General features: G+C 53.3%; 1 protein-coding gene across 1 annotated transcript in view; it reads right to left on the minus strand.

The window, feature by feature from the left end:
• The window catches only part of KCNC4 (potassium voltage-gated channel subfamily C member 4), an 83,624-nt gene that overhangs the window by 24,037 nt on the left and 47,030 nt on the right, over positions 1–12,557 (minus strand). The window contains exon 4 of the mRNA XM_080648977.1: positions 1,702–1,809. Within this exon, the coding sequence (XP_080505103.1) occupies positions 1,733–1,809 (77 nt within the window). The 3' untranslated portion in view covers positions 1,702–1,732. The remainder of the gene's footprint in view (positions 1–1,701; positions 1,810–12,557) is intronic.

Genomic DNA, 12,557 nt, shown 5'->3' on the forward strand with positions numbered 1-12,557 from the left:
CCAAAGTATTGCTAGTATTTCTGTGACTTGCTGTGTACATCCACAGTTGAAGTCAATGCCCAATTTTGGCTAGCGGTTAGTGCAAATGAGGATGTGATATTTCTTTTCCCCATTCAAGTTCATGGTCCCAGGCTAAGAGCCTGTGCATAGGAATCACCCAGGGGTCTTGTTAAAACGAAGATTCTGAGCAGGCCTGGGGCAGGCCTGAGGTCCTGCCTTCCCTATAATCTCCCGCCCCGAGGCTAAAGGTCCCATGGACTGGGACACACTCTGGGTAGGAAGGTGCTGGATAATGGTCACCGCCCAGAACCATTATCAGGAATCTGAGAGCAGGAGCATCAGCTGCTGAGCCGGAGGGCGGGGTTAGGGCCTCATAGCTACTGCGTGAAGTGTCACTTCGCAGCAGTCCTGTGGTGACAAGGACGTCCCGCATCGCAGCTGGAGAGAATACGGAGGACATGCCTGGCAAAGCTTCAGGGGACCTGCCATCTCTTCAGCGCTCCAGCTTGAAGGGCTGGGCCTTTAACCGGGATCCGATGTGATCTCCAGGTACGCAGTGTCAGAACTTAATGAAATGGAAGGGCACCCAGCTAGAGTGGGAGAAGTGCTCGGTGGTTTGGGAAAACCCCACACATGGGAATGGTGTCAGAATCACGGGGTCCAGTCTATTCCAATACACGGCTGAGACACAACACTTCACCATGTCCCTTGACCCTCACGCCCTGTGCCCTGTGAGGTGATCACCACTTTGTCCTGAGAAAACCATGGCTCGGGGAGGTTTCGTGACTTGCCCAAAGTAACACAGCTAACAAGTGGCTGAGCTAAGCCTCCAACAGAGACCTCCGAGCACAAATCCCGAGGTCAGGGGGCCTGATTTAGGGTTCATTAAAAGGACTCTGTGTACCTAGGGAGCTACAGAAAGATACTCTTAGAACCTGGAGCTTAAGCCCTTGTCAAGAAAGTAAAATAGCTTGAAATGAACAAGAATTGGATACATTTGGCCGTTTACAGAAAAGATCCACTCTCACCGAGGCTGTGTAAATGTATAATGAAGAGATTGGGAAATACCCAAACCCAGGAAGGTGACCAGGACTAAAAATGTCGCCAGAGACTCGCGGCCCAATCAATAGTTCTTGAACCGGCTGAAGAAAGGGGATGGTAACTGAAGGCCTGTGGTCGGCCTGGAGCCCGAAAGGGGTGCTCAGAGGACAGAACCACTCAGTGTGTCTCCAGCTCCGCCTGCAAGACACTTCTTGGCTCTGGAGAGAGAGAGAGACTGTGCTGTGGGCCAGGCACGATTTCCTAAAGCCTTGACAGCACGTCCCTTCGCTTTGTCCCCACTATGCAGCCTTCAGATGGTTAGTTTTCTGGGTTGGCTGGATACCAGAAAGGGCATACCTGCGAGGAATGGTCACCCCTTTGACATTTGCCTTGGGTTTCTCCGTCTCTTAGAAGTTTAATGACCGTGAGTCAGTCCCTCTTGAGCTTGGTCTCCAGTCTGATTCTGGCCTCGGGTTCATCAGTGTCGTGTGAATTCCGTGACCGTAAGCCAAAGCCTCTGGAGCCGGAGCATTTGCAAGCATGTTTACTAGTAGAAACCCAGCATCTGGAACTGCAAGGCCTCCCTGGTGCACAGCGACCCTGCCAAGGTGCCCTGGGAGACCCCCAACACGCACACAGACTCTCCCTCCAGCCACATACCTGCAGGGTCCAGCGAGGTTCACAGGTCGCTTCATTGATGCCCCGCTGGGCACCCCCACCACCGGGAGCCCAGGGGAGGGTGCCCTAGAAGGCTCAGAACACACAGGCCTGTTGGAAGAGAATGATGCACAGGTACTCAGTACCCCAAGGTAGAGGGAAAGCAAGAAAGGCTCTCATCATTTTTCCTCTGCACAGTCAGATGGGCTGAGCCCGCTCCTCTCCCGGGGGAGAGAAGGAAGCAGTGAGCGCGCACAGAGGGAGACAGGGCTTGCGGGCCGCAGGAGGCTCGGTAAACACTGGAGGCTGCGTCTGGTCTCCTCCAGGGAGAAGTCACACGGGTGGGGGCAGGTCCTCCAGCTCCACTCAAGGCATGACAGTTCCCTTTTGTCTCCTTCTCCCCTCTGGGATTTAGGGAGTGATTGAGATAATTTACCAGTTAATGTGGGCAGATGGCTTAATTAAGCAAAATCGAAAGGCATTAGCAGCAGGCTCTGAGTGTGTCACTGACTCAGGGCCGTGGGACCCTGGGAGTTACCTGCCAGATGTGTCTTTGGCCCTCCGCAGGGTGTCCTGCTTGGTCCCCAGGTGCCGGGTGCAGGCTGCCCTTGGGGTGAGCTGCATGGGAATTCAGGATCCTGACTCTGGAAGCAGGTTCCTCCCACAGCCTCAGCCAGAGCTGCCTGAGCAGGTCCCTGCTCACGCTTGGGCAAAAGCCTCTGGCTTCCTGGGCAGTCCCCAGAGCTGGAGCCGGACCCGCCCCCGAGGCTGCTGGGTTCTGGGTGCGCAATCACCCTGGGGCTGGAAGCCAAGCTCCTGCCCTCGGGGAGTTCACGGCGGGTGGGGATACCAAACTCCTGGGCTTCCCAGGCGAGGCCTGAGATCCTGGTCCTAACCTGGACAATCGAGCTCACTGAGGCCTAGACAGGGAAGCCACTGACTCACCGTGAGCTGATAAGAGGCGTGAACACCGGCTTCCCAGCTTCTGTGCTGGGAGCCTGTGTGTGTGCATGTGTCACGTGTGTGCGTGTGTATGTGTGCGTGCGCATATGGGGATGAGAATACGAAAAGCACGGCTTCTCTCATCCCTCCTCCCTCCTTCCAGCCCCCCTCCTGTCTTCCTCAGTGTATGGGGTCCCTGCCTCAAGGCCGAGCCCCTTCCCATCTCTATGGCCATGGCTGAGGGAGGGGTGGGAGCCCCCAGCAGGCAGTGGCTTCCAGGTTCCACCAGAAAGGGCCCCGGAGGGTCTGCGCGTCATTTCCCGGGTGCATTCTGCTTGCACAGCTCATTAACCCAGCCTGTCTGCCGCTGGGGAGAAACCAACAACAAACCACCCTCCTCTCAGTCCCCGCCCCCAAACACCTTAAAATGATTGCCTGGCCCAGAGCCAGGAAGTGGTGATGTTTTCCAAACCGCAAGGCAACGTTTCTTGGTTCATTAGCTTCATTATTTTGCTGGCCAGACGCCCCTTCACCACGCCCACGGGGAGCCCGAGTCTTGGACGAGGATGCTTGGGGCCCTGGCGCAGGGCTGCAGCTGTTCCCTTCAAGGAGCTGCTAAGCGGGTGAAGGTCACCCGGCATCTCTGGGCGGGGAACGTGGCACAGCCCCTCAGGGAACTGTGTGGACCAGGAGTTCCCATGGGGACAGGAGGGCGGTGGCGGGGGGGGGGGGGGGCAGGAGGGGTGGTGGAGGCAGGGGAGGGTGGATCTGTAAAGCAGGGTTGGCAGGGGTATCTGTACAGCCCATCCTGACCTCTAAGTCCGTGGTCGGCAAACTGCGGCTCGCGAGCCACATGTGGCTCTTTGGCCCCTTGAGTGTGGCTCTTCCACAAAATACCACAGCCTGGGCGAGTCTATTTTGGAGAAGTGGCGTTAGAAGTTTAAGTTTAAAAAATTTGGCTCTCAAAAGAAATTTCAATCGTTGTACTGTTGATATTTGGCTCTGTTGACTAATGAGTTTGCCGACCACTGCTCTAAGTCATTCCTCTCCCACCCTGGGGACAGTCCCAGGGTCAGGCGCTGAGAAGCTAAGTCCTAACCAGGCCAACACCCTGGTCCCCGGCCTCGGCTGTCCCCTGGCCCAGGCTTGGCAGAGAGGCGGACCGCCGTCTCCCCCACCCCGTGGCCACCAAGCACAGCACCCAGACTCCTTCTCTTCCAAGGGTTTGTGAACCCCAGCTTTGGAGGCACATTGGCCTGGGCGTGAAACTGAGCTGAGTCACCCACTAGCTGAGCATCTGGGCGTGCAATTAGCTCCTCTGGGCCTCGGTGTCTGAGGAATGGGGGTAAAAAGAGAGCCGACCTATTGTGATCAACCAGTGGGTTCATGTTTATAAAGCTGTTAGAACCTAGCACTCAGTAAATGAAGGCTTCAGACGCCAAAAGCCCTCTCATCACCCCAGGGGACCAGGAAACGGATACTAAAACATAACACACGTGGGGAAGTTACGCAAGTACCAGATTCTTTCCAAGTTCCCATTCACAGCCGTCACTCCTCTTGTTAGAATAATGGAAACCAGCCTTCCCGCAGTCCCCTTTCGTACCTGAGAGTGCAGCGCGCTAAATCACCTGTCCTCCTGCCTTCCTGACCTCCCTCAGGGCGGCTCTGTCCAGCTTTAGACCAGAAGATAAGCTAAGATCAGAGACAATCCAGTCCCCGGAGCCAAGGGGGCAGCGTGCACCGGAGGGAGATTACAAGCTGGGAGGCTCTTCGTTCATTCGACAAACTTTTTTGAGCCTCTCCCGCGTATACTGGGAATAGACTAGTGCAGTGGTCGGCATACCACGGCTCGCGAGCCACATGCGGCTCTTTGGCCCCTTGAGTGTGGCTCTTCCACAGAATACCACAGCATGGGTGAGTCTATTTTGAAGAAGTGGCGTTAGAAGAAGTTTAAGTTTAAAAAATTTGGCTCTCCAAAGAAATTTCAATCATTGTACTGTTGATATTTGGCTCTGTGGACTAATGAGTTTGCCGACCACTGGTCTAGTGAATGAAACGGACCTTGTTCTTGCCCTCATGGAACTTGCAATCTAGTTGAGGGTCTCTTGCCTCTCCCAACTGCTGCCATATTCACTTGAACAGTTCAGAGGCCATGATGGCAAATTGGTTAAAATTAGAATGCCATCTCTGGTCAATGGGAAGTGGCAATGCTGTCTGTAGCCATGCTCCAGTTCAATGGGGAAGAGGTTTGTGATTGACTAGTGATGTCTGCCACGGGTGCAGAAGAGAAGTGGTACCATGTTGAACGTTTCCTTGAATGACAAATCCTGGAATAAAAGCTCACAGCCTGCATCCTGATAGCCCTTTTAGCACTGAATCCAATTCTCCTTGAGTCCCCAGCTCAGATAAAGGTGAGTCTTGCAGCTGGCAGACCTAAGTCCCAAAGGAGGAAAGAAATGGACAGTGAAGTAAGATCCCACTCTCGGGCGCCTGACAGTTGGGAACAGAGTTCACCAGATAATGAGAGAAATCTGGCAGTGAGATAAGTCCAGAGACAAGTGACAACCTAGCCAACGGGTGGACTGATGCCACCATGGCCTCTGTCCCCACTCCCATCAGGCTAAGTGGGAATGCCTTTCTCGATGACGAACGTTCTCCTCATGTTGGGGATGATACATAAGGTGAGAGCAGATGGCCCTGGGTCTTGGCTTGGAAGCTGAGACCCAGGAGGTAGGGACAAAAGCAAGGTTCCATCCTAGTACCCGAGACAGGAGCCTTGGTCCTTGCCATCAAAACTCGGGGGGGGGGGGTCCCCATTATGCATGCTCATGTGGGTCTGTAATACTCATGCAAAAGGGCAGATACGCTTGTACCTCGGAGGGAACTTAGATCATGAACTCAGGGTTTCTCAGCCTAGACACCTACAGACATCTTAAGACAAAGAATTTTTCATTGCCAAAGGCTGTCCAGTGCACTGTAGGGTGTTTGGCAGCATCCGCGGGTAGCAGTGGCAGCGCATACTGTTACAACAAGAACATCTCAGGTGCTGTCCACTGTCCCCTGGGGAGCAAAGGCATCCTCCTGGTGGACAGGCAGACTCCAGTCATCTCAATTTATGGCTAAAGAAGCGGAGGTCCCGTGGGGTGACCTGGCCAAGGAACCTTGGCCTTGTTCTCTGGGGACTCTCCCTGGAGAGTTCTTCTGTAACGCCTCACACGGAAGCAAGGGTCTTGCAAACATGCACCTAATGGGGTCGTGCAACTTCGAGTACAACAACTATCTAAAATACTTTTATTTATTTAAAAAAATACTTTCCTTGTTCTCCTTCAGTTAGAGTCAACGTGTGTTTTGTTGTTTTCAATCCTCACCAGAGGGTATTTTTCATTGATTTTTAGAGAGAGTAGAAGAGAAAGGGAAAGACAGAGAGAAACATCGATGTGAGAGAAACACATCGATTGGTTGCCTCCTGCATGTACCCCAACCAGGGCCCGGGCTGGGGAGGAGCCTGCAACAGAGGTCTGTGCCCTTGACTGGAATCGAACCCGGGACCTTTTGGTCCTCAGGCTGATGCTCAACCACTGAGCCAAACCGGCTGGGGCTATCTAAAAACCCTGTAGGGTTAGCCTCCACTGACTTGCAGGGCCTTCTCCAGGTGGGGCAGGGCTGGAGCCCTTCCCAGCATTGCTTCCCACTCAGCCCTCCCTGGAATCCGTGTAGAACGAAAGGTACCAGGCTCCAGAGGTGGGAAGTCGCCCCCAGCGCCCGTGGCTGTCCTGCTGGCTCAAATGGCAGATTTTTTTTTTAAATATATTTTATTGATTTTTTACAGAGAGGAAGGGAGAGGGATAGAGAGTTAGAAACATCGATGTGAGAGAAACATCGATCAGCTGCCTTCTGCACACCCCCTACTGGGGATGTGCCCGCAACCAAGGTACATGCCCTTGACCGGAATCGAACCTGGGACCTTTCAGTCCGCAGGCCGACGCTCTATCCACTGAGCCAAACCGGTTAGGGCTCAAATGGCAGATTTTACACGTCTTGGTATCGAAGGGAAACGAGGACTTGATTTCACCAGGACGGAAAGAACTCCTAGGCTAGTAGCGGGTGAGCTATTTCAGGGGCGGAGAAGGTGACTGAGTAAGAAACGTGGTGGGCTGTCCATTTCACTAGTAAACCTCCTTTTCTTCTTCTTAAAGGATGTCCTGCTGTTCATTAGCGAGAGCCCAGAGTTGCCCATGGCCTTACAAGTGGCCCCAGGAATAAATAGCGTGATCTCTCTATTATCTCCCTCACGCAGGCGAGACCTGCTCCCGCTAGGCTAGTTCACATTCCCGCTAAAAAGCAAGCAATGTCAAAGGCACGTGGCTGGCCCTGACCATTTGTAATGTTCTTTCTTGATCTCATTTCTAATACCACCCCTATCCCTGAGCGGGAGCCCCTGTGATGGCTGAGACAGTGAAAAGGGGATGCTAAAGTGAGATTTTGCAGGGTGTGGGGTGTAGGTAATGCAGAGGTTTCCAAAGAAGAGGACAGTTTACCGGCTCTTTGCAATTCGCCTAACCTCGGGTCTCTGACTAATGAAAAATGTGGGAGGCGCATTGGTAAATACACCGGAGCCTGGTCTCACCGCTGTGGAGAACTTACTGGGAGAACTGCCTGTCATCGACTCAGTTCCCTGCTTGTCGATCTTCAGTTCGCTTTTGGCTTCGTGACATGATATTGGATCTGCGCGAGGAATGAAGCTGTTGGCGCTCTCAGGACAAGTGCCCTTCTCTCTCTGCCCAAAGACGATGCTCTTGCATTCGGCTGCACTCGAGGGTCAGCTCTTACCAACTAACCTTCTAAGAGATGGCTGGTAAATCTAAATTGTCTTGAGAAATGTCGCTCCAAACCTGGAATCGAGTGTTTCTTGGGTGGTCTTGAGGCTGAGTATTGGGGCAGGAGGTTGGCTTAGGTTTTTAATGGTCAATATATTGTGGCACGGGTGCCAGGTACCAACATCTCTGCTCTGCAAGGGTTTCTGTCGAGGGGTCCAGGTACCCATGGGGGCTGGTCAGAATTCCTCGCCTTCCGACAAAGCTAGAGACACGACGGTTCATCGGTCTTGTTTGTCTGGCCACCATGAAGACCACCCCCTTTCTACTCGCTCATCTTTTATGCTTACAGGTCGCAAAGCATGCATTCGGTTCTTGGTGACATTCCAGTCCTGGGAGTATTCAGGTCCCCCTATAACCGGCTAGACCAGGGGTGGGCAAACTTTTTGACTCGAGGGCCACAATGGGTTCTTAAACTGGACCGGAGGGCCGGAACAAAATCATGGATGGAGTGTTTGTGTGAACTAATATAAATTCAAAGTAAAGGAGCGGAGGGGAGAGCAAGAGAACCGGATAGAACAGCCGGATCCGGCCCGCGGGCCGTAGTTTGCCCAAGGCTGGGCTAGACTCTCAGGTCTGGGTGACCCCCTCGGGACGGGAAGAACATGCAGTGACCTTCAGGAAGGCTGGGTTAGCTACTGGCTCTGCTCACAGAGGATTGGCTTTATCTATCAGCCCAGGGGTTCCTCCCCATAGACATCACTCACCCATACCCGGAGGGGACTCCTTGCCCCTCCAGGGATCTGAGCGGCTTCACCTACATTCCTCACCTCTCCCTTGTCTCCTTTTACGGCCCAGGAGCATATATTTCCAAGATTTGTTGCTCAGGGCCGGGGTGACCATCAGAGAACCCCAAAGAGCAACACAGTTCAAACCCACAGCCCAGACCTCCCACTCACTTCCTGAGAGCCAGGCTCCGCACGGGCCTCAGTGCGGGGAAGAGATGATAACCCAGGGTTCCTGTTCTTTCTGGTCTCTCATCTCATAGAAGAAACCAACACAGAGATAAAGAGCTCCCATGGGAGGCAGACCACAAGGAAGGCTTAGCCCTGGCCAGTGCGGCCCAGTTGGTTGGGTGTTCGATTCCCAGTCGAGGCACATGCCCTGGTTGTGGGCTCAATCCCTGGTAGGTGGCATTCGAGAGGAAGCCGATTGATGTTTCACTCTCACATTGATGTTTCTCTCTCTCTCTCCCTCTTCCTTTCTCTCTCTCTAAACATCAATAAAAATATTTTAAAAACAAAGGCCTAGTCACAGTCCCAACCAACCAAGTGCTCACGTGTTTGTCTCCCTCACTAAACTCGGGGAAGAAACTGTCTCCGTTCTCTGTTTCCTCGGCACGAAACCCAGGGTCAGGCTATATCTGTACACGATAAACGCTCCTGGAATGAATGGAGGGGCCAGTTGAGGAAACACTGGTTCCTGGGACCCAGCCAAGCCCACGGAAGCCACTCTCTCGCTCGAACTAGATGCCTGTCCTCGTTTAGCTCCCGGGCTCACTTTCTCCAGGAAACTTTCCCTGCAGTTACAGGAGCGTCCCTCCTTCCTCTCCTCCCTCTGCTCCTTAATGATCTCTCATTCTGCCAAGCGATTGTCAGGGGAACTGTAGAGACTTAGGCAGATATTGCCACGAGCTCCAGGGAGGTTGGGGAGTGATCGTTGTTATAATACATGAAATCAGATTATGTGGAGATAAAGGCATTTTAGGACGGATTTACTGGATGCAGAGGACAGAAAAGCACTCATGCAAGCCGGAATAAAGGAGGCGGACAAAGTGCAGCCCAGTTTCTTAGAAATTGGATCTGGGGAGTCGGAACTCTCTCTGGTTCTCGGTCTTGGGGGCTCCACGGTGTCTCATGTATTTGCAAGTGTGTGTCCTTCTCGCTTCGGCATCCTCAAGAAGCTGCTCTGCCTCCTGGGACTTCAGCCTGTCCACAGCTTTGGTTTGTGGGTGCGGTCCCCAACTCTCCACCACCTTTCGATCCTGATGGAGGTCTGGCCACATAGAACTTACTCAAAATTCCTTAGAGGGTGAATCTGATTGGTCACTGAGAAGCCAATGGCTTGTTCAGCACGGAGAGGGCCCTATTCTGATCCAATTGGCTGTAGCCAGGGTCTTGTGGAATAAATATGGCAGTTTAGGGCTCTCCTTTCAGTAGGCTTTCTAGACTAAGACAGATCTCAGAGAGAAAGAGAGAGAGAGAGAGAGAGAGAGAGAGAGAGAGAGAGAGAGAGAGAGAGAGATATCTCCAGGCACCCCAGAACAAAACTATGTTAGGTCAGTCTTGAAGTCATCAAAACTGTGGCAGGAAGAGGGCAATTATCCTTGTCACGGTGTTGATGAGCTCGAGGCATCATGGGTAATGATGGGTGATTGTGCCATGTAAGCTTTGGGTCACTGTTAGCCTTTTATATGTAAGCAGAGCCTCCTCCTCCTCCACCACAAGCTGCCTCCCTGAGTCACTCACTGTACAGCTGTCAGCAAAGGGGAAGATTCCGGAATCATGTGATGGGACAGTCTCCTCCCCCACTCCAGAGCCTACCCCCTTCTGCCATAGCCTAAACCAGAAACAGCTCCACATGGCTGTTTGCTTCCCAGCAAAACTGGGTCTAATGTTTCCAGGAGCAGCTAGCCCACTCCTGTGGGAATGGTCTTGCGATGAAGGAGAAGGGGGGGGTCCCTGTGCACCCCACTTGAGGTTTAAAGCCCTGCAGCCAGAGGCTACATAAATACAGCTATTTTGGATAGGAATGAACCAGCCCAAACAGTTCTGGGCTCCAATGAGTCTGGCTTCCCATTTTTAGCTTTTTACTCTTTAAGAGAAGTTTTCTAGGCTAGATTTTCATGATGAGCTGCCAGGATTCTGATTCAAAACTGCTCTCAGCACAGTCCGAGACCTGGGCTCCACTTTTATCTCTGCTACTGCAGCTGTGTGGCCACCGGCAAGTCCCTGCCCTACCCATGGCCTCGGATTTGTCCGCTGCAGGAATTTGGAGTAGGTCTGTTTTTTCCTTCTTGACCATCCTTATCCACCTTCACCAGGATGGGGAATATCTGCATCTCCCACACATCGCTGGCAGAAATGCAAAATAATACTTTGGAAAACAGTTTGGCAGTTTCTTAAAAGTGAAGTATATACTTACCTTACAACTCAGAAATCCCATCCCTAGGTATTTACCCACGAGAGAAATGAAAACATATGCCCACAGAAAAACCTCTACACCAATGGCAGCTCTAGTCACAACTCCAGTCTCAGGCAATTGTGACTGGAAACAACCCAAATGCTCTTCAGCTGAGGGCTGGATGAACAAACTGTGGTGCATCCAGACTTCAGAATAGCACCTAGCACAGCAAAGGAACGCGTTACTTCCACGTGCCAGGACATGGATGAATCTCACAAGGACTAGGCTGAGCAAAGCAGCCAGGCTCCAGGTCCCACCTCTGCGGTGTTCTGGAAAAGACAAAACTAAAGGGGAGAAGAACCCCCGCCTCCCCCCGTTGGTGGTTGGTAAGAGATGTGGCATGAGAGAACCTTTGGGGAGATGGAATTGTTCTGTATCTTATTCGTGCTGGACATTCGACAGATGACTAGTAGGTGCTTGTCAAAAGTCATAGAGCTGGATGCTAAAAAAAGGTACATTAATTCCACCTCCGTAAAACTGACGGGAAACAAAACGATACAGCCACGTGGTTTAGCGACTGTGGTAGAGGAAGGCCTAGGGGCCTTGCTTCCTCTGAAGGTGCCCTGTCCTGAGGGTGAGGACATGGGAAGAGCAGCGAGGAGGATTCAAATGGTGACGGAATGCAGAAGGCCTGGTCCCGCTGAAAGGAGGAGAATAAGGAAGACCGAGGCCAAGGGCATGGCCTAATCCTGAGAGAGGCTGAAATGAAGTGTCCCTGTTCAGCAAAGGGAGCAGGAGCCAGATTCTAAATGTATTCAGGAGTGTGTTTATGTGGGGAGCATGGGGGTGGTATGAGGAATGTTCAGGAAGGAAGTGGAGGCCGTGGGGAACAAGGACGGGCCTTGGAATCGGCTGAACCGACGTGTGTGAGCACAGCCCTGAGCCAGAAATGCTCTTTGGTGCCTGGGAGCTCACCAGTTTGCTTCAAAGAAAACCCCTAGACAGCAACTACAATATAAATAGCAGACAGGCAAATGCAAGCCTCTTCTGCAGCAGAATGGAGCCAAGATGCTGGCCCAGAAGCAGCCAGAAGGCCTGCGGGGAGGTCCAGCAGCCGCCCTGCTGGCCCCCAAGCCCTCCCAGTTGCCCCTCAGCTCCCAGAAGGTCCCTCTCTGCAGCAAACCCCCTGTCCCCCTCCCCCCGCCCCCCGCCCCCCGCCCCCCCTAAGGTGCCTGAGCCAAGCAACCACAGGAGTGAGGACGCGCAGCCCTCCCCCAGGACACACCGCAGAGGCTCATGGGCGCTTGCTGGTGGAAACTGTGGAGACCTCTGGGGTTGCACCGGTTGTTGTGCTGCAGGCCCCTTGGCAGATGCTGCTTGCTCAGCCTGGCTGAGGAGAGAAAGTGGGGTGCCCCGGGGGAACTACCCAGGAGATGGTGCGGGACCTCAAAAAGAGCAAACACCCCATGCCAACGGTCATCAAGGCCTGGGGTCCTCAGGGGACGAGGACCTCCTGCTATTCAGGCGCATTGGGGTACAGATGCCAAGGATTTCAGGGGGAGAAATGGGGCCGATCATCAAGGGGAATTTGAACAAAGGGGGGGGCGGTCAGTCGGGGCCAGGGAGTAGTGACCTCAGCTGTGGCCAGCATAGCTAAGAGACTGGGCTCCACTGCTTGGGTTCAAACCACAGGCCTGTCACTTGGGGACCGTGTGTCTTTGGGCAAGTTGTTGAACCTGCCTGCGCCTCATTTGCAAAATGGGGAGAGTCCCCACCTCCCAGGGTCAATGGAGAGACAAGGGAGCTGCCCAGGTTTAGAGGAAGCCTGGCAAGAGTGAGGACTCAGTAGCAGATTGCCCCTCCCAGCCCTGTGCCAGGAGCCTTTCAGGGTCTGCTCGGTTCAGTGCAGCCTCACTGGCT

The sequence above is a fragment of the Plecotus auritus genome (genome assembly GCF_963455305.1).
Source record: "Plecotus auritus genome assembly, chromosome: 12".
NCBI lineage: Eukaryota > Metazoa > Chordata > Mammalia > Chiroptera > Vespertilionidae > Plecotus > Plecotus auritus.